Source organism: Lutjanus erythropterus, chromosome 16 (genome assembly GCF_056507025.1).
Source record: "Lutjanus erythropterus isolate fLutEry1 chromosome 16, fLutEry1.hap2, whole genome shotgun sequence".
Classification (NCBI taxonomy): Eukaryota; Metazoa; Chordata; class Actinopteri; order Lutjaniformes; family Lutjanidae; genus Lutjanus; species Lutjanus erythropterus.
This window is the reverse complement of record NC_139332.1, coordinates 29357237-29371304: the sequence shown is the minus strand read 5'-3', so window position 1 is coordinate 29371304 and position 14068 is coordinate 29357237. Positions and strand designations below refer to the sequence as shown.

At 39.6% G+C, this 14068-nt stretch overlaps 1 protein-coding gene across 1 annotated transcript; it reads right to left on the bottom strand.

The window, feature by feature from the left end:
• Positions 1 to 1568: 1568 nt before the first annotated feature.
• Positions 1569 to 10326, bottom strand: LOC146313318 (IgGFc-binding protein-like). The gene is made up of 11 exons (XM_084739813.1): positions 10048 to 10326; positions 9086 to 9668; positions 7869 to 8464; positions 6919 to 7486; positions 6509 to 6768; positions 5350 to 5694; positions 4629 to 5196; positions 3499 to 3698; positions 2334 to 2708; positions 1936 to 2243; positions 1569 to 1813 (listed from the first exon to the last, which is right to left on the bottom strand). Exons 1-11 carry the CDS (start codon positions 10273 to 10275, stop codon positions 1807 to 1809), a joined length of 4038 nt encoding a protein of 1345 aa, XP_084595939.1. The 5' UTR covers positions 10276 to 10326; the 3' UTR covers positions 1569 to 1806.
• Between the last annotated feature and the right edge of the window lie 3742 nt (positions 10327 to 14068).

Genomic DNA, 14068 nt, shown 5'->3' with positions numbered 1-14068 from the left:
GCAGGTGCATTTTGGATTAAGCTGTGCAAGACAAAAGACAAAAACTGGCAATAATATGTTCCTTATTAAACAGTATTAGAGCCTTATTAGACTTTATTAGAGGGAAATTACGGACACAGAACTAGGGTAGCCAAGACCAATGCCTACTTCTTTGATCAAATCACATTATCTGCATACAGTATTATAATAAATACAACATTTTCCTCTACCTCTATAATAATTTGATGATTCTAACAGCCGATGACTGATGTGGGCACTAAAGAATATTAAAGGATTAAGTAATTGTTTTCTACATTAGATAATTAACATATCGTCTTAAATAGAGTATTTTATTTATAGTGTATTAACAAAACTAATAGAGAGCCTCTATTGCCCATCACGTTAGATCACCTTTTCTTTAAACAACTCTCAGTAAGCAATCAGGAACTGAGAACACTATTGTTTAAGTTTCAAAAGCGAAATTCTTTCCCATTCCTGCTTGATGTGTCACATCAGGTGCTCAACCATCTCTGCTGTTGTTTATTTTCCATCATAATGCATCACTTACTTTTAATAAGATACGGGTCTAGAATGCAGCTAGACCAGTCTAGTACCTTAACTGTGCAGACATGCGAGGGATAATGTGCTGTGAGTGGGTCATTACTGTGAAATGAGGGTGATGCAGACCTTGAATCACCCTGAAGGGTGACCTGCACAGGTGAAACTCCCAGAAAACTAAAGCAAAATAATTGAACATGAAAGGACCATACTGGCCGACATTATCTGTAGCTGTACATTTTAATGATGAAAGACACGACATTACTACTTTACTTTTTTGTGGTATTATAAAAGTCAGTCTCTCACCTTGAGGCGGTGATCCTGACTTGGTGTTAAAGAGAAGTGAAGTCTTTTGGAGCTTCACTTTAAAGACTACGTATCCCAAGGGAGTGAATGACAGACTTCGTCTTAATTTGATGTTTTCGTTGATTTTATCGTCTATTTTGGTCCTAAATATAATATTTTATTATATGGTCTTTTTTATGCTGTATTTCTTCTTTATAAACTTCTTCATAGCCTATATATAGTGTATGTATATCTTTTTTTTTTTTTGTTTAATTCCATCTCCTCTTTTCTTGTTGAGGGACAAGTTATAGAAGCAAGTTTTTTGCTAAGCTCCAGCCAAATTTGAATCACATATTTTAAACATTTATTGTGGTTCATTGTAGCTTTTGTGCATTTTGAGCTATATTTATTTATATTTTTCTGTATGTGAGGATATACATTGATTTATACTGTAGGTGTGTGGTGCCATGACCTGATTATATATATGATACTTGTTTGATTTGATTAACATCAGTCTGCAGCGTGACCTGATTGGTCCACGTGAGTCACCTTTGTATCTTGTAAAATAACCTGATGAAGGTCTGTGTACTGAAACATGGTTATTAAATATCTCTGACTGCAAGTGTAGAAGACTTTAGCAAGATTGGTATCAAATTATCACTCAGACAGATACACAAATGTAAGAGAAATCAAACAAATTGTTTATTGAGCACACAGTAAAATACAATGCATTGTTATTTTGTGGTTGATATGTTGTTATTTATTCCCAGGCAATAAAGTTGAAAGCTCTTCTTCTTGTTTAATTATACAAAATATATATGAATGCATTTATTACAGATATGTGACAAGACAAACATTTTTTAGCAAGGAATGGGATTCTCTGTATGAACAACAATAATTTAATGAATCAATGATGATATCAGTTTGGTTAGTGCTGGAGGGCGTTGATCAATCCAGTTGATAAAAATCTGGTGGGACTGAAATTTAATCACTGAAAGAGAGAGATTTTTTTTTTTGTCAAATTGTGACTTGAAATTGCTAATGAAACAAAATGTAAATGAATAGTATAATATCATTTGCATATAATAGTAAACTCTCAAAAAGATAACTTACCATTGGGGGAAATCAGGAGCCGTCCATTGTCCGACGTCCAGTGATGCAAAGGAAATACTTGGCCTGTAAAGAGAGACCTGCAGTCTCTCTCTCAGACCCAGCAGTGTTGTATCAACAGGCTTGAGTTTTCCACACACCCCGCAAACCATGTCAGCTACTTGGTCACTGACGCTCATGGTGAGTTCGTTAGTTGAACTCAAGGACAACTGAAGGCTGGAGGCGCTGCTGATTTTCACTGTATTGCCAGAAACCACCACGTTTACATTGTTTTGGGAGAAAGTGGTTTGATTCATCGCCTTTCCATTTACCTGTGAACACATGATTGAATACTTAGTAGTAATGAACTAATGTTTTAAAATGAAATAAGATTAAAGTGGCGTCTTTATCCAGATACTTACCCAGATGCCATGCTTGTGGTTGACTGTGATCTCCATGTTACTGAAGTACACAAAAAAACCCACCATTGTGTTGACACCGGGAGCGCACGTGTCGAACTTTGCCACCACCCTGAACCAGTTTGACGACTGAGATTGGTCACAGCTCTGGATAATCTCATACGCTCCTGGCATTGTTATGGTGCCACTGTCACCATTAAATGCAGTCAGGGTCCCATTGACGCCCAAAAAGCACTGCTGAATGTAGCAGCCCGTCACGCCCTTCTTGACCTGGCAGCTCTCATTGGGGTCACATGTCATGTTCTTGGACAGAACTACTCCAGAGGCCTGGCAGGTGTGCATCCTGTGACAGTCGTCAGTTATAATGGACTCTCCAACCTGCAAACGACACAATATACATGGTTAAGGGGGGCACACCATGCTTTATGTCATATGTGCACAGACTTGGGGAGTAACGGATTGCATCAAGGTACAAAAAAAAAGGTAACTGTATTCCCTTACAGTTACACAAAAAAGTGTAATCAGGTTACATTTACATTTAGTAAAACTGGGATTATTAAGCAGGATTTAAAATAGCTACACAAACTAACCACTAAAATTAGCAACACAGACCAAATTGCTAATGTTAGCTATACAGAACTACCGCTAACATTACCTACACAGCCTAACCACTAAAACTAGTAACCCAGACCAACTGCTCACGTTGGCTACACAGACTAATCACTAAAAGTAGCAATACAGACCAACCGCTAACATTAGCTACACAGACTAACCGCTAAAATTAGCTATACAGAACATCCACTAACGTTAGCTTCCCTGACAACCGATGGATAATGTTAGAGGTAATCTAAAGGTAATGAAAAGTAGTCAAAGTGAAAATATTCTGGCTCTTTGCATCATTTCTCCTGGCTGATTCTCTGAGGTCCGACCTCCCTCTCACTCCTCGTTCAATAGTTTCAATGGTTTAATGGTTTATTTCAATCAAACCAGAGTCGGAGATTGCTGGAGCAGTGGAGAATTGTTTCTGTCGAGTTTCAATGAAAATGACAATGATAAAATGACTGTTTCTGTAAATGGAGTCTGGTGAGTTTGGCAAGTGCGATAAAACAGCTGTTTCTGGTTAAAACAAAACAACATATAATAAATTATTAAATAATTATGTTTGCACCTTGTAAGTTTGGCCACCGTAGTAACAGCTGCACTGGTCAGAGGGCACACAGCCAGTTCCATTGAAGAAGTAACCTTTATCGCAGGCACAACCCTCGACACACGTCGTGGTGCATGGGACGATGTCACTGAGACCGACACATGGAGAGGTGCACGGCAGCGTGCAGGTTTCATAATGGCTGCCGGGGTTGCAGGTAAAAGCTGTAAACAATAACAGGACATTTATATCTTTGTTTTAACTGTAGACAAATGTTGACCAGATGCAGTGAGTTAGAGGTGGACATTAATAAGACACTCATTCTTGAGAACTCTTGGCTATTTAGCCTTGTAACATGTCAGTCTCCTAGTTATTAAATTTTTTTTTTAATTAAATGTAGACCTCAGCTCCATCAGAGAGAAAATCTGGCAGAGTTGACGTCTTACAGAGTTGACAAAATTTACTTTTTTTTAATTTCACTGCATAGTTGTAGTGAGCAGCTATTTTAGTTTTTATACTTGCTAAAAGTTCTTTTACTCCTTATCAAAATACACATTTTTAAACCACAATTCTTATTTAGGGTTTGATTTAGAAGGGCTGCAGAGCTGATATGTTATAGTTTATAAACATCTGATAGTAATATTATTGAATTAATTTGTCAAATAATAGAAAGTTTACCAGTGCTTGTACAGTATTCCCACCTCTTCTAAACCAGAAAGTGAGACCGTGTTTTTTTATGTCTGACTGAATCATGATTTTTAATTTTTTTTTTTTTTTTTTTTTTTTTTTTACAAAGAATCTGACGGAAATCTGGGATGCAACATTTAAGGCCCAGCATTTTCATAAAAACTGTACTTTAAAACAAAGATGATTATAATGGTACATTTTTATATCTATGCTAACAGTAGATATTATTAGTTTTAGATTCTGAAGGCTTTTCACACATTTTCAAATCATTTTAAGTTGTGAATTCTTGTCTGGGACATGTGTTTTCTGGCACAGAGCAAATTTAGAAATTTTAAAAATTAAATCAGACTAACTGTATTAATTTTTAAATTTCATTTTTAATCTAATTTATTTATTTGTTTTTGGGTAAGACATGATTGGTCCCAATTCTCAAGAATACCTGAAATAATAAAAATGTGTAGACTCACGGCAGAAAGATGGACTTCTCCAGCTCTGAATCTTTGCACCAAAGGTTTGACAGTCCAGCATGTAAGCGGCGACACTGTGACACAGCATGCTTTGATCATCTTTAGCCATGCAAACATCATAAACACAATCTCTGAAGTAGGAGGCGGGATCAATTATATCATGGCAAGCAGCAAAGGGACCCTTAGGATTGGTGATAATGGCACATTTTGCCTCTAATGCAGCTTTTTGGGAATCGTCACATTTGGGGCAGAGGTCGCCACTGCAGCCGTCATCGCAGACCGCCCCAGGCACAGAAACTTTCCACGCCGCTCCAAAGGTCTGGAAGCTCTTGGTCATATTTCCGTCCGGCAGCTGGAAGTCATCTGCTTTGTCATTGTTAAAATTGCCACACAGGCCGCAGGTTTTGCCCCGGTAGTTTCCAGGGACGGTGACAGTGACGTGGTAGACGAGGTCGTACGTGACCCTCAGGCCAAAGTCTGTCAAAATGACATCGTTTGCCCCCTCCTGATAAATCTTCACTGCACCGTTGTTGAGGTTTTGTGGAAGGTGACGTAGGACCCCATTTATCTGCAGAGAAATGTTTTAATTATTCGTTTTAATTTACAGACTTAACGGCTACAAAATGAGCTAAAATTTCCTCGAAAGCTCTGTGAAGTTTCACATTGGATTCATATCCAGTGTAAAATATTGGTTCAAACAATGAAGATATTAGTAACATACCCAAACCATTTTAACTTCATTCCTGCGAAGGATTATAATGTTTCCGTAAACTTGCACTGCCACAAGCTTGGCCACTGACACCTGGGGATTGTCAGACAATCCGTACCACTTCTCATTCTCCACCACCACAGAGAAGTCGGCGAGCCGCGTGCCGCTCAGGTGGCAGCCTTCAGCCGCGACGTAGGTGCAGGTTCCTTGGAAGTCATAGGTGGTGTTGTCAAAGGTGTTGTAATGTGGATCCCCAGAGATGGAGCAGACACCTTTTCCCAAAGGCTGACATGATCGCACATAATTCTTCATCTCACACGTTGCATATGGACCACAAGACGACTGCTTACACTGCACCTGATACGAAAGACATTAGGTCATTGTTGAAAATGTTTTGTTATTTGTTATTCAATTGTGATCCTAATGGTCAGTTCATACACACAAAAAATTAAAATTTTCTATTTTTACGGATAGAGTCTGGCCTGGAAACCAGACAAATCTGTGAGGTCATGATAAATTTGCTCTTGTTTTATTTGTTAGACAGACGTTCAGCCAACTTGGCCCCTGAGCCAATCACAACCGTTAATCTAATATCTGATTTGATAACAATGACTGTGCCAGATGTTGAGGAATTTTCATTAAAAAAACAAGATGGCATGCTGATGATGTGGAATGTTCTTTTGAATCGGTTGTCACATCAGTATCAGACAAACTCGCCAGCATGTTTTCTGTAAAAGAACAACAAACAGCTGCACATAAAGATTTTGTTGATTAAAGAGATTAGTTGATGTAATATGATTATCCTATATGTTGTCATGCTTTAACAACTTGCACTGAATGTCTGTTTAACATGTTTTTTGTTTTTATAATAATTGCTGGCATGTTGCTTGTCTTACCGCTTTTAGCTTTTAATGCTCTGTTTAGCTCCTTCATGCTAAACACTCGTCATGATTTTACATGTATGTTTTACTGTTATTTGAAAGGATCTGAAAATTTCAGAATCAGGACCAATAAGATCGTAAGACCTCAGCGCATGAAACTAAACCTGCTTGCATGGCTAAGTATCACCAAGATATTTGAAAACACATGATTTCCATGACGTGACCCTTCTTAGTAAAATCAGCACAGCCGTCTCCTACATACGACCCCTCTCAGTTTTCCTCATACTTACTGTGGCGTTACAGGTGCATTCCTTCTGGCAAAGGGCATCAGGGTAGAAGATCTGTCCATGCTGGTAGTATTTGCCTTGAGAAATGCAGCCGCACTGGTTGGCAGGCACACACTGACCCCCACTCAAAAGGTAACCGTCATCACAGACAAATCCCTCCATGCACTGCGTTCCGCAGACTGACAGCGTAGTGGCTGTCTGACATGTTCTGAAGCAGCCGCTGGTGCAGAGCTCGTAATGGCTGTTTGATGGACACTGGGCATCTAGGACCAAGACAGGAACAGAGTCATGGTTTGAGAAATCCACCTCTGAATGTGGTCTGAGTGTGTTCAGACCTGTATTTAGAGATGTCTACTTGTGACCAGGTCTGAACAAGGCCTATGACTGACTTGATAGGTAGTTGATGTTCTTACCACAGAACGGAGCTGACCTCCATGGGTACACCGTGACTCCTTTCAGCTGGCAGGCGGCGGTGTAGGCAGTCAGCGTCTTGCACTGCATGTTCCCGCTGCCCTGGTAAAGACAGACATCGTACAGGCAGTCGCTGAGGAAACCCGCGGGGTCGACCGCAGCGTGGCAGTCACGGAACGGGCCTGCGGGGTCGATGATGAGCCCACAGTAACTGCTGCTGCTGTACGTCGCCCTCTGAGTGGCGTTACAGGCGGGGCAGGGGCCGCTGCAGCCGTCAACGCAGCCGGGGATTGTGGCGACTTTCCAGCTCTGACCGAGCTCCTGAGAAGTGGCGGCTTGTTTACCGTCTCTCATCTGCATGTCGTCTTTGGGGTTGAGGTTGTAATTGCCACAAAGACCCTGCATAGCGCCCATGTACGTACTGGGAACGATGACGAACGCTACGCTGTTCCAGTCGTAGTACACCTTCACTCCAAAGTCTGTCTCGATTACAGCAAACCAGCCGCTTGTGTAAAGATGGAGTTTATTGTTGTTGAGCGTCATAGGAAGGTTGAAGAGTTCACCGTTGATCTTAAAAAGATAATAATGAAATGAAGAAGTACAGTTAATGAGAAATACACAGAATTAGTACATGATGTCTGTAGAGCTGCAATGATTAGTCAATTATTCAATTAGATCAAAGGCTCTAAAAACATACTTTCACACATTTCCTATCTTAAGTTAGTATAGGAACATTGCCTTAGAAACTATTCATTAACCTTAACCCTAATTACCATGGTTACCAAACAGTAAAGATAGAATCTGCAAGATATGAAGTTCTGCAAATACGCCCCCTGGTGACCAAGCAGTCAAACAATCTAGAAATTAATCTGCACAGTAATTGATTATGAAAACAACGATAATCGTAAGTTTCAGCCCTACAAGTATTAATGTTTTTTGCAAAATATGTTACCAGAACAGCACCAGGCTCCTCTTTGCTGATGACAATGGTGTACCCGTATACACTGACTTCTACCGTCTTGACAATGGACCCGATCTTCTTATCTTGACCGTTGTTCTGCAACACAACGCTGAAATGCTCCAGGCTGGTTTGATTGGAGACGCCAGCCAGCTGATAGGCACAGGTGCCCTGGAAGTTGTAGCGCTCGCCATCAAAGGTCACAAAATGTGGGTCACCAGACACCATACACGTGGCGTAGTTGATCGGATAGCAACCTCTGATCCCGTCCACCACCTGGCACTGCTGCCCAGTGGGACAGCTCGTCTGATTGTAAGACAGCTTTCCACCGGCGGAGCACGTGTAGCGTTTGGTGCAGGTATCACCGCCCCAGAAGGAGGCTCCGGCCTCCACGTACCGACCCTCGTACACGCAGCCACACTGAGCCTTGGGGACACACTTGGTGCCACTGCGCAGGAAGCCGTCGTTGCAGACACACGTCTCCACACAGGTGGCGTTGCATGTCGAAGAAGGGTTTGGGTTTGCGCATGTAGCAGGACAGCCGTTCCCACAGAACTCATAGTGGCTGTTTGCTGGACACTTGGGCGTAGCTGTGTGAACAAAGAGGAAATAGATCACCAGTTTAAATTATATTATTCATAATTTATCTATTCAGTGGTAGAGGAAGTATACAGAAGATTTACTTTGTATGCAAGAAATTAAAGGGACAGTTCAACCCAAAATCAGATTTTAACTTCTTACCTTTGGTGCTATTTGTCTATCTAGATTGCTGTAGAGATGGCACTCAGCTTGTGGTGCTCAAAGCAGTTTCATCAAGGAGCTATTTTCTTTCAGCCGAACTACACCTGCCAGCTGTGTCCCTGTCCAGAGGGGAGTGTGCATCTACTCATGGACAAGAGGTTACAGCACGGCAGGAGGACGCCATTAATGTTCACGTCCCTTCTGCCCTGTGATGCACTTGGCAGGTGTGGTTTGGTTGAAAAAAAATAGTTCTTACATGGGTAATGATTTGTGGAAAGAGACACCGCTGTTAAATTCTTCAATTGTATTTTTTGGCACTTTGAGCACCACAAGCTGAGTGCCATCATCATGATTATATTCAAAAGAAGGCAGACATCTCTATGGATCGTGTCACCAAAACTCTGCAAAAATATAGTTGTGTAGGACAGGTGCATTTGTGTTTATGCTTTTTTAAACTTTGGATTACTCACGGCACTGAGTAGAAGTCCTCCAGTTGGGAAGTTTGACCTGGACCCCAGACTTCTGACAGATGTCAGCAAAGCCTTGAAGACTGTTGCAGAGGTACGTGTTCACGGCTTCACCTCTACAGAGGTCGAACATGCAGCTGCTTTGAAAGACGTTGGCGGTGATGTTAGGTTGACACCCAACCAGTTCAGCAAAATTTTTTATAAGGGCGCTACAGAAGATTTGTTTTTCTAATTTCTGAACTAAACTGAGAGGACAGCTGTCACACTGGCCGGCGCATTCGTCTTGGCAGTTGGCGCTGTCTGCGGCGCCGGGAACCTTCCAGCTCGCTCCCAGCGCCGACACGCTGCTTGCCACTGAACCGCTGGGAGTCGTCAGATCATCTTCCTTTTGGCTGTTGAAGTTGCCGCACAGGCCGCACACGCTGCCGGCGAAACTGCCCGGCACCGTGATGGACACATACTCGTTCCAGTCGTACTGCACGGTTAGGCCGAAATCTGTCTCCAAGACGACAAACAGACCTTTCTGGAAAAGTTTCACCTGGCCGTTGTTCAAGTTCGCCGGGAGGTTCCATTGTTGATAGTTCACCTGAAAATAAATCAAATATCACACCACATCATCATCTCTGCAAAAGATGTTTTTGGTTGTTTGTTAGCCAACTTTATTGTGACATATAGAACCACATAGAACCAACAAACATACAGTCAGATTCAGTCTCTGTGTTTAACCCATCTTCATTTTAGGAGCAGTGAGCAGCCATTTGTACCAACGCTGGATCTAAGCCAGCACCTTGTTTAGAAGTATACTGACTGACCAAATGTAGTCAAATGTACATTTATTGAGTTTTATTGTATACTTTTATCTGCTCATAAAACACCAAAATACCTACAAATGCATGTATTTAGCTTGCGAAGATCATATTATTCAGCATTCACACAAAGCAAACACGAGAAAAAGACTGACTCACCCTCACAAAACCAAACTCAGAGCGAACTATATCGATGTTGATCCCGTAAACATTGACGATGACCGCCCCCACCGACGGGACCTGTATGCTGCCCTCGTTCATGTTCTGGGTCTCCACCTCAAAGGCCGGCAGGGAACCGCTGACATGGCAGTTCTTGGCCACGGTGTAGGTGCAGTTGCCCATGAAGTTGTAATAACTGCCATCAAAGGTGTAGTGGAGATTTCCCATGACCCAGCAGGTGCCTGACTGTGGTGGTGATGTGGCCGGTCCTCCTCGGCAAAATCCTAATAAATAAAATAATATAAATTAAAATAAAATGCATTAACATACAGTTCAGGTTGACATTAATCATCATAATGAGTGCTTTGCACAAGTCTTTTTTTATTTCCCTCATTGTTGCCTCTGTTAGATTAAATAAGTTCAGCACACGTCAAACACATTAAGCACTGGAAAAATGTTGAATTTACTTATCCAGATAGATTTTTATAAGTTGAGGAAACTAATTATTTCTCTTTAAGTCCAGCTTTAATACTTTTAGTTCAACTATTTTTGAGTAAAATTCACTAAATTTTTTATGTTCTGCATACTAAAATGACTTATGTACACTCATATCAATTTAATTGTTTAATTTTACATACTAAAATTAAATTTTATCTGATTAAACACTTTAGCTATTGTTAATATCTTTAAAGAGAAGACAGATAAACATATTATCAGTATGTGGAAATTTAATTGTACATGTTACTTTAAATTAAGTGAAATTGTTGTTTTAAACAAGGGAAGTACATTTTAAAAGTAATTTAAAAAATAATATAATGCAACAATTTTCCAATTTGCTGCCAAGAAGTTTCTGCAAAATGTCAGTGTGTCCACAACAGAAAATTTAAGTCCATCCATTTCTGAGACATGATATGATGACATATAACTACAACAGAAAAGTGTATTATTAAGCTGTTTGGATAAGTGAAAAGGGTAGATTTAAATTACTTTACTTTTATTAATGTATAGTTTTATTGCATATAGCTGACAATATCTCACTGAAACATCACTCATTAATAAGATAAATTCTCATTATTTTAAAAGTAACTCATGATGACTTACCACTCAGCAGAAGAACTGAAAAGATTACAACAAACAACCCCATGTTTGTCTGTGAAGAGGACCTAATAAAGCAAACCAGTGAGAGTTTTTCAAAATGGACGTTGTTAGGAAAATTATACAATTATGTACTTTTTAACTTTTGGTATTTAAACTGTTGATTATTAATTTTTCCATCAGAGACGCACATATCTTGTATGCAAATCTTGATATGAGTTAATCTGCAATAACACACAAGCATCATTCTGAAAGTGAATAAGCCAAAGCCAGTTTGATTCATATTCCCCTCAGTGCACAATAAAAAAAACATGATGCATGAAAATTAAAAAAAGAAATATATCAAAACTACCCAAAATCTCTTTGATTAAAATTCCTCATAGTGCAGTTAAAAACTTAGAAGATATCTGTTTTTCCAAACGTAGCAAACCTCTGTTTTTATCTTGTCTTATATACGGTAGAAAATTAAAAACACAAATATTAAAAGAAAAATGCACCCAAAAATGCACAGTTTATGCCTCTTACAATATAAAACATCAGTGTGAGACTCAGTTCTAATTGCATGAGAAGTTTCCCAGTAACTACCTGTACCTTAAAGTAATGAATTAGTAAATAGTTTGTTAAATATCTTTAGGCAGATAAATAGTTCTCACCGGAGCTGGTCAGCAGTCATTCGGGGGTTCAGGTGCTGAATTTAAGGATGCTTAAATACTTTCTGATCTCCACAGTTGGACCAATCAGCTTCCACTGTACGTGGCTTCACGTGGCTTTTCCCAGAAGAGAACCAATATGTCACGTGACACATTTTTTGTGAGGTCTCTGCCGATGTGATTGGAAAAGAAACATTAGTGGAATCAAATGAGTGCGTGCGGTTCACATACGAGTTCGTTTCAGTGAAAAAAAAGTGTGAAAATGGGCAAACAAAAGATGGTAAAAGGAAAATTAAGTTATTATAATACCACTGTGACCTTTGTTATCTACTTTCCTGGTTTTAAAACCTACATGTGATTGGATGCTGGCTTTGTGCCTATCGGCTTCGGCTTCACAGTGTTACTGTAACACATTCAACCGATGTGATTTATTTGTTGACACTCTGGCTGTGTGGTCACCACCCTCAAGAATAATGGGTGGGTGTGAGTTGTTCAAATGCATCATTCTTAAGAGCTGTGCCTCAATGCTATCATCACTATATTCACAGTGATCAAGTGGAGCTTTTTTCTGCAGCCGTGAGAGCTGTGGACCTATTGTGACAAAGTGCTGTTGTCCCTTAATTGTATCACTGTTATGTTTTGTGATAAAGGTTTTATCAGATGGTTTTATTTGATCTGCAAGAACACAATTCACAAGGTAATAATGTCTTTATTTGCACATGTACGGCAATGGAGACTGATACACACTATATATCAGCAGTAATTGTCACATAGTCATACACAACACACAGTTATGTAAGTGTTTGCTTGATATTTGTAGATGTGTTTCTCATACATTCTGAGAATAAAGTCAAAGTAGTATTTCGACTTTATTCTCAACGTGAAAAAAAAATAAATAAATAAAAGATGTTAAGGCCTCTGTCAACCCAAATCCACCATGTAATTTAGGGTCTTATGTACATAATAGTGTGCTTATAATAAGTCTCAGAAATCAGATTTAATCCAAATTTAAAATAAAATACACACTTTCCTGTACTTATTTTGAGCTGGATGTGTGCTCAGAGATTTATTACGAAAATTACGTAATTGATTCAAAAAGCTCTTCATAAAACGGTCCATGTCAGTTGCTGTGTGGGCGCAACAAAACTTATCTTCTCCCGCTTTAACCTGGCTGAAATCAATATATGTTGCACACTATATTTTCCAAGCTTTACTTGTTGATGTTGCTGTTTTTGCTCTCTTCTTCACAGCCACAAAACTGTTGAAAAAAAGATTTCCCTCACAGGACACAGGAGCTGCTGGTCTACTGCTACCTCGATCTGCTGCAAGTAACGTTTCAACCATTAATTTTATCATTGATTATTTGGTTGATTATTTTCTCAATCGATTAGCTGTTTGGTCCATAAAATGTCAGAAAATGGTGAATAATGTTAATCCAAGATGAAGATGATATGTCTTGTTTTGTCCACAACTCAATGATATTCAGTTTACTGTCAGAGAGGAGTAAAGAAACTGGAAAATATTCACATTTAAGAAGCTGGAATCTGAGGTTTTTTTTAATTTATTTATTAAAAAACTTGTCTGAAGGTGTTGCACCCTCAAAATGAACTGTCAAAAAAACACATCCATCTTCTTTTTGCAATTTTTATTAACATTTTGATTACATCTTTTGTATCTGTAATGCGATATAGTTACCATATTTTGCATCCAAATTACAAAATCCCAGTACGTGTAATCTGTTACTCCCCAAAAGCCTGGTCACAGTGACTTTTGTACTCAAAAATCTAATCAGCTGATCCTCGTCTTGAAGTGGAAATTTCTTCGAGATGTTCGTGAGATATTGCTGTGGAATGGAACAGATAGGCGAACAACCAGAAACCACAGTGCCTCAGGCCTCAGCCATCACCAGCAATTAGCCATACAAAAATACAAGGAGGATATAATACGATATTTATACCACGCCTTGTGTTACTATGAGAAAAATGATATTCAGGCAATTAGATTCTTTATTTATCTAATGTATTTAGACAGGAGCAGTCTCATGTCAACATGGAAGGTAACAACAGCTTTATTAAACACTGACATTGACAGGGATCCTCAGGACATCCTCGCAGTGTGACACCTTTTCTCTCCACCACAGGAAAACCCAGTAAAGCCAGCCAGACGAGTAAAGGCAGCATGGTCGGGTTGTAATTGTGAGTTGCAGGAGATTTTGCAGATGCACACCAGTGCACACCAGATTTTTCAGATCTTTTTCTTACAACTGTTTTACTTTT

Coding starts and splice junctions, on each gene's coding strand:
- LOC146313318 (XM_084739813.1), bottom strand. CDS start 10,275: ATGGGAAATCTCCACTACACCTTTGATGGCAGTTATTACAACTTCATG. Junction 7,487..7,868: donor AGGAGCCTGGTGCTGTTCTG/GTAACATATTTT, acceptor TATCTTTTTAAG/ATCAACGGTGAACTCTTCAA. Junction 2,709..3,498: donor ACGGTGGCCAAACTTACAAG/GTGCAAACATAA, acceptor TGTCGTTTGCAG/GTTGGAGAGTCCATTATAAC.